The 14,253-nt window shown below is 36.3% G+C and overlaps 1 protein-coding gene across 4 annotated transcripts in view; it reads left to right on the top strand.

The window, feature by feature from the left end:
* Positions 1-14,253, top strand: part of SMC6 (structural maintenance of chromosomes 6) — a 169,350-nt gene that overhangs the window by 85,659 nt on the left and 69,438 nt on the right. For 3 of the 4 annotated variants that reach the window (XM_058288093.2, XM_058288091.2, XM_058288092.1), the window contains 8 exons: positions 2,807-2,887; positions 3,620-3,721; positions 9,348-9,467; positions 9,568-9,666; positions 11,985-12,131; positions 12,383-12,471; positions 12,652-12,816; positions 13,593-13,771. In XM_058288093.2, the coding sequence (XP_058144076.2) occupies positions 2,807-2,887; positions 3,620-3,721; positions 9,348-9,467; positions 9,568-9,666; positions 11,985-12,131; positions 12,383-12,471; positions 12,652-12,816; positions 13,593-13,771 (982 nt within the window). The remainder of the gene's footprint in view (positions 1-2,806; positions 2,888-3,619; positions 3,722-9,347; positions 9,468-9,567; positions 9,667-11,984; positions 12,132-12,382; positions 12,472-12,651; positions 12,817-13,592; positions 13,772-14,253) is intronic. The other variant, XM_058288094.2, reaches the window with a different exon arrangement.

Below are 14,253 nucleotides of genomic sequence, written 5' to 3'. Positions count from 1 at the left end.
GAAGTAGAGGTAGAAATTCTTGCTGCTGAAACCATCACTTCTTTTAAGACCTTCAACTGATTAGATGAGACTTCTCTCATGTTGAAGGCAGTCTCATCAGTTGGTTGTTAGTGTAATCAGCTATGGATGCAATCAACTTAATAAAAATTTAAGTCCATGAAATGTCCTCACAATAACATGTAGGCCAGTGCTTGCTTGACCAAACAAATAGGCACCATTACCTGGCTAGGTTGACACATGAACCTAACCATCACAATAGGTTTGGGAAAACGATTATCTGGAGAAAATCTGGAGAAAAGCTGATAATTGCAAATAAATTGCAGGTTGGAACACAGGACAGTGGAATTCAAATTGTTAAGTAAAAGTAAGAAAATCAAAAGTTAGAGTTTATGGATTGATAGATATTAAGGGGAATCTTGAAAGGCATCCAAGATAGTTTCTATACCTTTATAGAATGTTTATCTTACCTTGTGTTTACCCTGTAGAGAATCCATACCAGGTATTCCTTCAGCTAGTGATTGTACCTTTGGACAACTATATTAGAAAGTTTTCATTATGTGAAAAGTAAAATAAAGCTTGTTTCTTTGACCTGCTATTCCTTGGAGAATGAAAAACAGGCTTATTCTCTTTTGAAATATTTGAAGATTATTATCATAACCCCTTTAGCCCTCTTCTCACATAGTTCATTTAACCTGTAACAGAAGGCTCAGTTTAATTGGTCAAAATATGAAGGGTTAGAGCTGTACGGTCCAGTGCAGTAGCCACTCGCCACCTTTGGATGTTGAACACTTGAAATGTGCATAGTCCAAATTAAGATGTATTTTAAATGTATAATACACACTGGATTTCGAAGACTTAGGAAGGAATAACTGAATTTTTAAATATTGAGTACATGGTGAATATTTAATGTTTTGGATATACTAGATGAAAAATACATTATTAAAGCTAATTTTACCTGCTTTTTATGTTTTTAACAGTTGCTAGAACATTTAAAATTATTCGTTGGCTTGCATTATATTTCTATTAGACATTGCTGATCTAGATTACTAGGAGGGAGAAGAGTATTTAATATCTTTAAGGACCTGATTATATTGCTCCATTTCTCCTCGTCTTACCCTTTTCCAAAGTTTACCAGTTCGTGCTTGTCGCTTCCTTGCTCCACAGTATTGACAGGTAAAGCTACCAGTTTCTCAAATAATCCCTAGAGTAGTTAGGGACTAGGAAAAACATTAAGAAACAATCAAAGGGATATTGAAAAAAAGAATTTAAACTTTGGTAAAGCTGTTAATTCAAATTTGGTGGTTAAATGCCTGTCATTAAAGGTAGTTCATTAATTCTTTTAAAAAGGCAAATGCAGTATGACGTTAAGACACAGGATAGGTGTTATTATGAAATGGAGACAGGGTATGTGTATAGTTCAGTGGTTGAGTACCTGCGTCCCATGTGTGAGGTTCTGGGTTCAATCCCTGTACCTTCTAAAATAAATTAAAATAAAAATTTTTAAAAATGCAGGAGACAGTTGTTTTGCCTATAAAATAAGAAGAATGTCAGTGGAGAGACTTCTTTATACCTGCATAGATGCTTTTTATTATCTTAGAAGATAGGTCCAAATATTTTACTTAATAGAAATTTTTCAGCCATTGGCATACTAAGAAATTCAGTAGTGACCCTGAATCTTTTTGAAACAAGTTATATTTTTTTATTACACTTTTTCAGCTGTACTATACTTATTAACCAAAGTAGCATAATTCAAGCAGTGGCTTATTTAAATGACTCCCACTCCAAGAAAAAAAAAGGACTCCAAATTTCAGTTTGTTTCACAATATCCTCTTGAAGAAATGAAGACAAATGTGAATCTGTTGAATTGCTGTTTTAGTTTGCTAAGCTGCTGAAAGCAGGTACCATAAAATGGGGTAGTGTTTATTTAGCATACAAGCTTACAGTTTTGAGGCCTTGAAAATGTCCAGATTAAGGCAATGCTGTCTTCCTAAGGACCAGCTGCCGGTGATTGCTGACTTGACTGTCACATAGTAAATTCAGGCACATGGCTGCATCTGCTAGTCTCTGACCTCGTCTATGTTTCCTTGCTTGCAGCTTCTTGCTTCCTGGGCTTTCTGCATCTCTTCTCTCCCAGTCCCCTCCCTGTATTCATATCATTTATAAAAGGTGCTAGTAAGAGGATTAAGACCCACCCTGGGCCACACCTTTAACTGAAGTAACCTCATCAGAATGTCCTACTTAGAATAGTTAATGGATTAGGTTTAAGAACATGATTTTCTGGGGTATATAAAGTATCAAACCACCACAATTACTGTTAAAAAAACACAAAAAAACAGCAGTACTTACCGTAATTCTGATTAGAAGTAACTAAGTTCGCCTTTTTGTATTTAGTTGGAGAAACCAGTTAACTTGCTCAGAGCAACTAGGAGGTTAGAGACTGACCCCAGTGCTTGGTGTTTTCCTGCTCTATTGTCCTATAGCTTTAGTACCTTACAAGTGATATAAAACAGGTAGAAGAAAGGAAAAACTTTCTAAGAGGTTTTTTGTGCTTGGGTTCTCATGTAATGCAGAATATTTATTTTGACTATAGTATTTACTTCCTTGGTATGAATTATGAAACATTTCTCTGCATTAACCATATCTCTCATTTTCTTTGTATACTTCGCCTAATGCTAAATCTTTGGCTAGTGCTTAGCCTTCCCAATGGCACCATAGTTGGTCAATTATGAATAAATTTCAGTTCTGTATTTAAATCATTTACGTAAAATGTTAATAAAATAATCTTTGCTTTGTTTTATTGTTTCAGGTAGATAATCCTGTTTCTGTTTTAACGCAAGAGATGAGCAAGCAGTTCTTGCAGTCTAAAAATGAGGGTGACAAATATAAAGTAAGGGGCACCAAAGTAAATATAAACCTACCAAAAAGAATTTAATTTATAGATTAAGTGTAAATATTAAGCATTATTCTTGCTCACATAATAGGTGTGGAGCATTGGACTAAATTAGGAATTTGTTAAGATGGTAGTGTAATATTCTTGGTAATCCCTTATTATCACTTTCTGGCTTTTAATATTGAATGAGAATGGGTTATTATTTTTTAAATTCATCTTTAAGGAAATAGAAGGTAACAGTTGGTTGTAAATACACAATTTAAATATTATTAAATCTTAAATTATTTAAAACTTAAAAATCTGACAGTATTTGACTTACTGAAATTTATTGCTTAGCCTTTTCAATGAAATTTGATATTTCCTATTCTAAAAGCAATTTAAAATGGGCTAAGATCAAAGATACTGTTGTTGGTGTTTTTCATTTTCACTAAAAGAATGGGAAAATCAGTGAAAATAAACTTTCAAAATGGGGTTCCTATTACACAAAAATGTGTTAAGAGTTTCTGCAAATAATCTGTATTTGTGAACATAGGAGGTTAATAAGTAAATTAATTTTGGATCTGAAATAATATGCATGTTCTTTTATGCTTATGTGTACTTGTTTAAGTATCTTTTTAATGTCATTTTCCTTATTTGGTCTAAAGTTTATTTTTTGGAGACCAATCCAATTTTTTTCCAGTTCCACGGAAGTTTAAAACTCCTATTTCTGTTTTTGTTGTTGCTATACAGTTCTTTATGAAAGCAACCCAACTTGAACAAATGAAGGAAGATTATTCATACATTATGGAAACAAAGGAAAGAACAAAGGAGCAGATAAATCAAGGAGAAGAGGTTTGTAAACTGTTAAAGTCAATGTTTTTGAGACCAACCAAATTCCTGTAGTAGTTAAGGTCAGTGGTATTGTAAAATGAGATAGATACACACACACAGCATTTTTATAGCACTCTATGAAGTGTATGAAATGGTTTTTATATTCAGGGTATTCATTAAGCCTTACTTTTTTGTTCTGTAGTAATGGATATGTACATATCTTATTTCCTCTTCAGACTATAAACTTCTGGATGACAGGGCAGTATCTTAAATACTTACCCTTGGTGTATGACTGATTGGTTCCACAATAAGATATCAGTAATTCCTGCTATAAGTAGTTCAAACACTGTAACATTTCTTTTGCTGGGATAATAAACAAAATCCTTATACTGAAGTAGATGTAATATGTATTCATAATTGCATCCAGTAGATAACTCTTTCAGTACACTAATATTAACATTCTTCAAGTAACTGATAGCTTGGTCGCAGTTGTATCATTACCAGTTTGGCAGCCATGCAAATTTGCATGAATTTTAAATCACTCAAGCCAATCATGAATTACTTAAATTTGTTTTTAAGTCCGCTGTTTTGTTCTTAATACTTTCTTAGAGTCCAAAAGATCCAGCCTTTTGTCTAGTTGGCCATTTGGTACATTATGTGCCACCAGTTTTTCCATATCTTATTTCGGTAGTCCATTTTATACTGCCAGATTAACATTCAGATACTTTGCTTGTTCTTTTTTTGTTGTTGTTGTTATATCCATTCTTTTTTTTCTTTTTTTAAGATTTACTTTCCTTTACTCTCCCCTCCCCATGCCCACTGTTTTTGTGCCTGCTTTCTGTGTCTGTCTTCTCTTCAGACAGCACCAGGAACTGATCCTGGGGACCATCTGGAGTAGGAGAGAGGTGCTCAGTCTCTTGTGCCGCCTCAGCTTCCTAGCCTCCTGCATCTCTTATTGTCTCCTCTGTGTCCCTTTTTGTTGCTCATCTTGCTCCGCCAGCTCTCCACGCAGGCCAGCTTTTCTTTCACCAGGGGGCCCCAGGAATCGAACCTTTGACCTCTTATGTGGTAGACGGAAGCCCAGTCACTTGAGCCACTTCGTTTCCCTTAGCTTGTCCTTTTTTATATTATCATATTAATGAGGGACCCAATCATATTTATTAGGCATTACATTTTTTTTTTTTTTAAAGATTTATTTTTATTTATTTAATTCCCCTCCCCTCTCCTGGTTGTCTGTTTTCTGTGTCTTTTTGCTGCGTCTTGCTTCTTTGTCCGCTTCTGTTGTCGTCAGCGGCACGGGAAATGTGGGTGGCGCCATTCCTCAGCAGGCTGCTCCCTCCTTCGCGCTGGGTGGCTCTCCTTACGGGTGCACTCCTTGCGCGTGGGGCTCCCCTACGCGGGGGACACCCCTGCGTGGCTGGGCACTCCTTGCGCGCATCAGCACTGCGCATGGCCAGCTCCACACGGGTCAAGGAGGCCCGGGGTTTGAACCGCGGACCTCCCATGTGGTAGACGGATGCCCTAACCACTGGGCCAAGTCCGTTTCCCTATTAGGCATTACATTGACCTTTAAAGTTATTTCAAGTTTTTGAGAAATACGTACGTCTATAGCAGCATGGTACATTAAGTGAAAACTCAAAGCGAGGATAAGTATATTTGTTTTTATTGTCTGTGTTATCTTTTCAAACCCTGGGGTATGTGGTGGAATATAAAGAAGTACTATAAACCACAATCCAGCACACTTTTTTGAAGTTTGTGTTAGTGGGGAAAGGAAGTAATTACATATTCAAACAGTCAGACAGTATAGCATATGCTACATTTATTCTTTTAAAAATAATACATCTGAACTTTGAAGAAGTTTGTTTCAGGCAAGTTGATGTTAAACACTTCCTTATTACTTTGTCCTCAATGATTAAAGGTATTTTGATTGTGAAGTTTAAGAAGCACTTTCCATTCATGAACTATTATGATTAGTAATCGAAGAAAATGTGGCACTGGTGTGGAGAAAGTGGCCATGGTGGCTGCTGGGGGAGGGGAATGGGAGGAAGAGATGAGATGTGGAGGCATTTTCTGGACTCGGAGTTGTCCTGGGTGATGCTGCAGGGACAGTTACCGGACATTGTATGTCCTCCCATGGCCCACTGGGTGGAACGTGGGAGAGTGTGGGCTATGATGTGGACCATTGACCATGAGGTGCAGCGGTGCTCAGAGATGTATTCACCAAATGCAATGAATGTCTCATGATGATGGAGGAGAATGTTGCTATGGGGGGAGGAGTGGGGTGAGGGGGGTGGGGGTATATGGGGACCTTATATTTTTTGAATGTAATATTAAAAAAATAAAGACAAAAAAAAAAGCACTTCCCTTTATTGTATGGCAGAATTTCTTGATAAGAACTTTTATTCTAATTAAATGTCCTATATTCTGAAAATAAATTCAGGATTTGAATCTTGATGATTCAAATCCTTAAGTCTTCGAGAAATAATATGAGAAGATTAGAAATCAGTAATTAGTCAAACAATAAACATTAAGTTCTTACCATGTCTCTAGCATTGTGTTTTGGCTGTGGGCGTATAGTGTCAAATAAAAACAATAGGGAAGCGGATGTGGCTCAAGCAATTGGGCTTCTGTCCACCACAGGGGAAGTCCCGGGTTTGGTCCCCAGTGCATCCTGGAGAAGGCAAGCTGGCACCGTGGGCAGGCGCAGTGAGCCCACGCAACAAAATGACGCAACGAAAAGAGATATAAAGGGAAAGTAGGCTTGGCCCAGTGGTTAGGGCCTCCGCCTACCATATGGGAGGTCCGTGGTTCAAACCCCGGGCCTCCTTGACCCGTGTGAAGCTGGCCCATGTGCAGTGCTGATGCACGCAAGGAGTGCCATGCCACGCAGGGGTGCTCCCCGCGAAGGAGAGCCCCATGCTCAAGGAGTGTGCCCATAAGAAGAGCCGCCCAGCGCAAAAAAGTGCAGCCTGCCTAAGGATGGAGCCGCCCACACGGAGAGCTGATACAAGATGACACAGCAGAAAAGAAACACAGGTTCCCGTGCTGCTGACAACAACAGAAGCGGACAAAGAAGACGACGCAGCAAAACAGACACACAGAACAGACAACCAGGGTAGGGGGAAGGGGAGAGAAATAAAAAAATGGAAGTCTTTGGAAAAAAAAAAAGAGATACAAAGAGGAAAGACAATGAGAGACACAACAAAACAGGTAGCTGAGGTGTCTCTGGTGATTGAGGCACCTCTCTGCCTCATGGGAGGACCTGGGTTTGGTTCCTGGTGCCTCCTAAAGAAAAAACAAGCAGACACAGAGTGCACACAGCAAATGGACAGAGAAAGCAGACAACAACTGCAAACAACTTGGGGGGGGAAGGGTGAGATTAAATCTTTAAAAAAAAAAAAAAACAAGAGTAATAAAATAATAAAAGAGACCTAACTGTCTGGCAAGAAACACAGATGTTAAATAATTTGGGTATGGTGAGTACAACTAAAGGAGCTGCCAAAAGCTCCTAATAGCATTCTAACCATGGAGAGTGGGAACAAAGGGAATTGTTCAGGCAGTGGTGTCTAAGGTGAGAATTGCGAGGTAACTAATATCAGGGAAAAGATGATGAGGATGAAGTAGGGTGTTCTTAGAAATAGCATGGCTGAAGCCTCAGGGATAAGAGCACAGTGATTTTGAAAAACTGGGAGAATTCTTGTATTGGTTGTAGTGAAAACACAAAAGTGAGAGAAGAGGTCAGATTGTGGAGGACCTTGTAAAACTTAAGAGAAGGCTATCGAAGTGGATGGCTTGATTAAGTGTTTATTTTCACTATATGACTGCTGGAGAAGAGAGTTGCTGAAAGGAAATAACAAATGTAGAGAGAACAATAAAGAAGGTCTTGTCATTGCCCAAAGTGATGGTGATTGCTTAGATATTAGTATTGCGACAGCAGTAGTTGGTGTGTGCTTTGAAATGATTTGGGCAGGTGTTTCATGGGAGATGGAGGGGTAAAAGTAAGACATGGGAGGTTTCAAGGGTGACAGAATGACCTCCAGGTTAATGACCCAGGCGGTAGAGGAAGTTAGGAGACTTGGGAAGAAGAACCAGTTTTCCTTTTTTTTCTTTTTCTTTTCTGTTTTTTTTTTTTTTTTTTTTCAAATGGCAAATTTCATTTTGAACACAGTAATGTTGAGTTGTTCATGAGCATGTAACTTTTAAGTGGGAATTTGGATGTATGAGTTTTGGATACAGAAATAAAGTAGGACCTTTATTGAAAAAGTTAGAAATAATCAGTATGTTGTTATTTAAGACACAGGGATGACCAGATCACCTCAGGTGAGAGGAAAAGTGGGCCCAGGTCACCAGGCATGTGAGAAATGCTCACAGAAGCCATAGAAGCGAAGGGAAGAGTGATTGGAGAATGAAGTGGTCATGCCTATCAGAGTAGCAAGGGGGCATACACAAGGAGTGATACTCACTGAGTTTAGTGACAACAGTCTTTCATTAATGACCATGGCAAGACTAATTTTAGTAGTGGTGAAAGCAGAATCTAAATTTGTGGGGCTAAAAATTGTGAAGAAGTAAAGGAGATAGACATTATGTAATTTTCAGGATACTTGGATGGAAGGGGGGAAAGAATTGTAGAGGAGGAAGTGGTTCCATGGGTGGATAGAGGTGGTTTTGTTTATAAGTGGCAAAGATAAGCAAGCTTAAACCTGATAATGGAAAGGAGTCATTGAAAAGGGAGAAGTGGTATATAAAGATTAAAAGGTAGATGGGGAAATCAGTGGACTTAGACCTCTAAGAGGGCAGAAGTGGGGGATAAGTAAGTGGGGATTGGACTTAATATAATGAAGCCTCTGTTTCTGTTGCAGCAGGAAGAAGAGATTGCTGCCTTAGATTTGTAGAGAAGGCTTTGAAAGTTGGAGTTTCTGCCTTGTTTCTAAATTTTTAAGTAGGAGTCAGGGAGAATGAGTGTGAAAAAAGGGTGGTGGGGTTGTATGAAAGTTTGAAGCAAGTGATAATGGATCAAAATAATCCTGGAGAATGAATTGGATAGGGAAACATAGTAAGAACCACAGTGTTAAGGCCCTAGTCAAGTATAATAAGCATGAATGAAGAAGAGACCCTGCCTAGCCAGGTGTATAGAATATGGACTCTGAGGCCCTTTAGAAGACTCATGTCAAGGATTGTTAATATTTGTTTGGTAATTTTATTTATTGTTGAGAGAACGTAAGTAAGAAAAATGTTTACTTCTTGATTGATACTTCGATTATCTTTGAAATGAATAGTGTGTATACTTGACTGGGAAGAACAGACCACTCTTGTCAGATAAAGAATCAAGAGAGAAAAGAGAAAATGGGAAAAAGAGTTTTGGGATTTGTCTATACCTTTGTGGTCTTGAATATTTTATTACTTTGCTTTTCTTCCTAAGAATATTTGGCCATTTTTGTAGTGCAGAAATTAACAAATTTATATTATTACGCTGAGCACAGGTATACCAAAGAGCCAAAAATATTTTTATTTTCGCTTTAAAGAAGTAATTTTCTAACAAATCTTCATGTAATACTTATTTGGGCATTGCTTCCAAAAGTAGTTTATTTGCAAAAAGATTTGTCTTTTTGATGTTAGTGAGAAATATCTTCTTTTTTTTTTTTTTTAGCGACTTACTGAACTAAAGCATCAGTGTTTGGAGAAAGAGGAACGCTTTCAAAGTATAGCTGGTTTAAGTACAATGAAGACTAATTTAGAATGCTTAAAACATGAAATGGCTTGGGCAGTGGTAATTTTCACTAATTACTTGTCCAGTATTTTTGTAGTGTATTGAATATATTTGGTTACAGTTAATCTTGTAAGTGACTTGCAATATAATTTATTTTTAGGTCAATGAAATTGAAAAACAGTTGAATGCTATCAGAGATAATATCAAAATTGGAGAAGATCGTGCTGCCAGACTTGATAGGAAAATGGAAGAACAGCAGGTAATTCTTTTTTTTCATTTAGATTTATTAGGTTATGAAATTCCTATTTTTGACCCCACAGAAGTGGCAGTTTCAACCTGTATATATTATCTGCATTTGAACTTGTATCTGAAGACTATTGTGGCAACTTTCTTTTCAAAATAGTACAATCTGTCTAAAGCTAGGGATATAGAACCCTAAATTCATGCATATGGGCAATAGGACTTTGTTAATTAACTAGAGGTCCTAGAAGATGAAGCTTTTAGTCTTGGAATAAATTGCTAGTTCAGTTAAAGTAGTTTGAACCGGGGACTGAAGAGCCCAGTTAGAAGCTTTGTGACATTCGAGAAAGCTACACAAGTCTTCCTCTGGGGCCTGGAGTTAGAAGAGGATTAAGTGGTAAAGACAGTAATTCTCTGTTGAGGTAGTAGATGAGGATATAAAAATAGCAAGCATGGTGAAGATGATACATTTACTTAGTAATCTCTGTGCTGAGTTTCTAACTCCCTCTTGAGGTAGTAAATGGAACTATCTCTCACCTCACATTGCCATTTCTGAGAGAAAATTTTGAAAATTTTGCCAAATTATTTTTCTCAGCCTTATATCTCAGCTCATCATAGGGAAGAACTTAAATTACTTTTTTCCTTGGATATTTCCAAGTCTAAAAATGGAATCCAAATTGAGCAGTAGATGCTCAACTTTCTCTCAGATGTGAATGATATTTAGTTGTAGGCCTCTGCTCCACTTAAAATTTGTGCACTCTGTAGTAAATGGTAATATTTGGGAGGTAAGGATGATCTTATTTTATATTTATATCCTTTGCACTATGTCTTGCATAAAATATTTCACAAAATATATTTCATCGTTGTTTGTACAATGACTACTTACTGGAAGGTTTCTGAAGAAATAGTGATTAAAGCAGATTAATAATGTGTTGACCTAATTTTAAACTGGGAAGTACGTGTTTAGTTTGTATAACACCTGGACCTACTTCCAATTTTATGAAAGACATGCAGAGTATATAATATAGGTATTTTAATGGTAAAACCTCATTACCACTCTGTGGTATTTCCAAAATGTTTTATATACCAACAACTCTTTAATCTGTCTCCTATGCAAACTTTTGTCCTGTGTACTTGACTCAAATATCTTTCTTCACATCTTATACCTACATGTCCCAGTCAATTTAAACTTAGCATGTCTAACACTGACTCTATTCTTTTTTTCTGCATTACTTATCTTGATACATGGTATTATTATCTCCCCAATTGCCTGATCCGGAAATCTGGGTAATTATCTTAGGTCTCTGTCTCCCCTATTTTCTATATCCATTTAGTCATCACATTCTCTAAAGCGAGGATCAGCAAACTATGGCCATTGGGCCAAATCTGGCCTGCTGCCTGGTTTTGCCTGGTTTTTTGGAACTCAGCCATGTTCATTTTGGTAGAGTTGAGTAGTTGTAACAGAGACCACATGGCCCACAAAGCCTAAATTTATATATTATTTCGTTCTTTACAGTAAAAGCTTGCTGATCCCTGCTTTAAATAATTCTTTTATCTGTCCCTTCTAATCCATCCCTATTATCAGTGCTCCATTTTGTTTCCAAATTCCTTTTTTGGCCCATAATATTCTATTAATTTCTTATTGGGTTCATTCCCTCTGATTTTTCCATTCTGCCCTGCATTCCAAGTGCTTCTGGAGTGACCTAACATATCCTGTCTCCCTAGTGCCCAGATGATGTAGTGGTAAGCTCATTATGGAATTCAGGGCCTTTCTACCCCTTTACTTCATCTCCTCCCACCCTTTCAGCATACGCTCCAGCTGTATATTTATTTCCTAAAATAGGTATTAATGTCTTTGTACATGCTCTTCCATCTGTGTCTAACACTCTTTGCCAGCTTGTCTTCTGTTTTACCTCAAATGCTTCTTTCTCTTTGTAGGTATTCCTGACTTTCTTATAGACCTATGGGTTCTTTCTCTCTGCTTCCATTATTATCAGTAGTCATGTCTTATTTAAGCAGTTCTTTTTATTAATAATGGTCTGTGTATCTGTTTCTCGGTTAAATTGTATCTAACTATCTTAAATTGTGCTCTTTGAAGAAAAATTTTTTGTATTAGAGGATAGCACATTTGTTGAATAAGTAAATGTGGAGTTAAAGTTAAATTATATATTGACATTTCATATAGTTATGTTTGCTGACCTAGTGTCTTGGGTTTATTTAGTCAGGTGAAATTAAATTTATTAGTGAAATATAGACTATATATAACTATCTTTTCATTTTTCTATGTTTACTGAAGAAAAATAAAATATACTCCAACAAGTTAATCTTTTCTTAAAGGTCAGACTTAATGAAGCAGAAAAAAAATACAAGGATATTCAAGATAAACTAGAAAAAATTAGTCAAGAGACGAATGCACGGGCACCAGAATGTATGATACTGAAAGCAGATGTTATTGCCAAGAAAAGAACCTATAACGAAGCTGAGGTGAGAGAAATTTTCTAACCTGCAATATTTAAAACTGCACATCTCATAAGGGATAGGTTTTGTAACTGGGTTGAAATCTGTGTTCCTTTCAGAAAGACATAAAAACAATGCAGTTATTTCAAGTGACCATTTATGCACTTGATTTAGAAAAGATATTTGCATTTATTTAGCATCTGATTTGAAGATTTGGCAAAAGTGATTTGAATGGAATGTTTTCTTATTTTACTAAAGCACATTTAATTTTTTGTTAGGTTTTATATAACCATTCCCTAAATGAATATAAAGCATTAAAGAAAGATGATGAGCAGCTTTGTAGAAGAATTGAGGAACTGAAAAAAAGGTGGGATAGTTAACTTTGTAATTTCCATGATTGCCTCATTTTGTAATAAAGTAGTCTAGGTGAATGGAGTATTACATTTTTTGTATTGTTGGTAAAGAAATTTTATCACATTGATTTGCATATGCTTTTAAAATGTTAGGCTTTTCATTTAACATTTTCCACTTTGGGTTATTTTTTTAGTACTGATCAATCTTTGGAACCTGAGCGGTTGGAAAGGCAAAAAAAAATATCCTGGTTAAAAGAGAGAATAAGGACCCTACAAAATCAAGACAGTTCAGTTAATCAAGAGATTGAACAGTTTCAACAAGCCATAGAAAAGGACAAAGAGGAGCACAACAGAATTAAGTAAGTTAGAATTAATAATCCTTTTCAATTACTTGAACATTATATAATTTTGCTTTTTATATGAAGAAAGAAAACAGTTTTTTTCTTCTACATAAGAGGTCTTTTTAAAAAAATCATTTCTAATCCAAGAGTTTTCTTAAACTCAAAGAATTGGATACTATCAGAGATTGGTAGTCCATCACTATTTTTTGTAAAGATTTATATTATTTGTTTCTTCCCCGCGTTGTTTGCACTCACTATCTGCTCTCTGTGTCTGTTCATTGTTTGCTTTGTCTGTGTCGTCTTTTTTTTTTTTTCTTTTAGGAGACCCTGGGAACTGAAGGGAGGCACCCAATTGCTTCAGCCACCTCTTCTCCCTCCTTGTTGTGTCTCTCATTGTGTTTCATCATTGTGTCTCCTTGTTATCTCACTGTATCATCTTTTTGCGTCACCTTTCCATGGCAGCCTGTCGCCTCAGTTTGCTGTCTTACTCGTCATCTTTAGGAGGCAGCAGGAACCAAATCCAGCATCTCCCATGTGGTAGACAGGCACCCAACTACGTGAGCCACACACATCTCCTTCCCAGCCCATTGCTATTGCATTGCCCTTTTCATGCCAAGTTTTGAGACCTTTCAATTATTTTTCTCTGTAACACATTTCCAAATAAAGCCATCTGCTCTTAGTTTTTAGAGTAGCCTGGGTCATTGTTGTTATCCAGGTGTTATGGGCAAGAACTGAATATTTTTGTATAACTGTATCATATCTATATTTTGTTTTTCTACTTTTATTTTTTTTAGAAGAGAAGAATTAGATGTGAAGAATACACTGAACTATAATCAGAGGCAACTGAAAGAACTGAAAGATAGTAAAACTGATGGTCTAAAAAGATTTGGCCCTCATGTTCCAGCTCTTCTTGAAGCAATAGATGATGCTTATAGACGAGGACATTTTACCTATAAACCTGTAGGCCCTTTAGGTATTTATTATTATTTAATGAAGATATAATAAATATTATGTTTTCATTTTCAGAAAGGGGTCCGTTGAATCTCATTTTAAAACTTTATTACTGAAGAGTTATTTAATAATATATAGACTTTATTCGTACCTATTTTAAGAAGTAATGGTAAAAATCACTTTAAACTTCATAGCTTTCCTTTTGTACTTTTTATGTATAAAATGTCAAAAGAATGAAAAGTTAGGAAAAGTAATTACAGAGTTTTGAATAATCTAGTTCTGATTTTCCTTCTGAATGAATCAGTGAACTAATTTGAATATCATTGATTAGAAAAGCCTGTGACATCAAGATGTAGTTGAAAGAACATTCACCTGGGTTTTGTATAATCTTCATACAAATTACTTTTCTATATCAGTTTCAGCTTAGATTGGACAGCAGGATTTCTAAGGCCCTCTTCCAACTTTAAATTCTGTGGTTATATAATTATTATCCTATATGTATTA

The sequence above is a fragment of the Dasypus novemcinctus genome, chromosome 25 (genome assembly GCF_030445035.2).
Source record: "Dasypus novemcinctus isolate mDasNov1 chromosome 25, mDasNov1.1.hap2, whole genome shotgun sequence".
In the NCBI taxonomy this organism is placed as follows: domain Eukaryota; kingdom Metazoa; phylum Chordata; class Mammalia; order Cingulata; family Dasypodidae; genus Dasypus; species Dasypus novemcinctus.
Note: the sequence above shows the minus strand (reverse complement) of the source record. Positions and strands in the feature narration are given on the sequence as shown.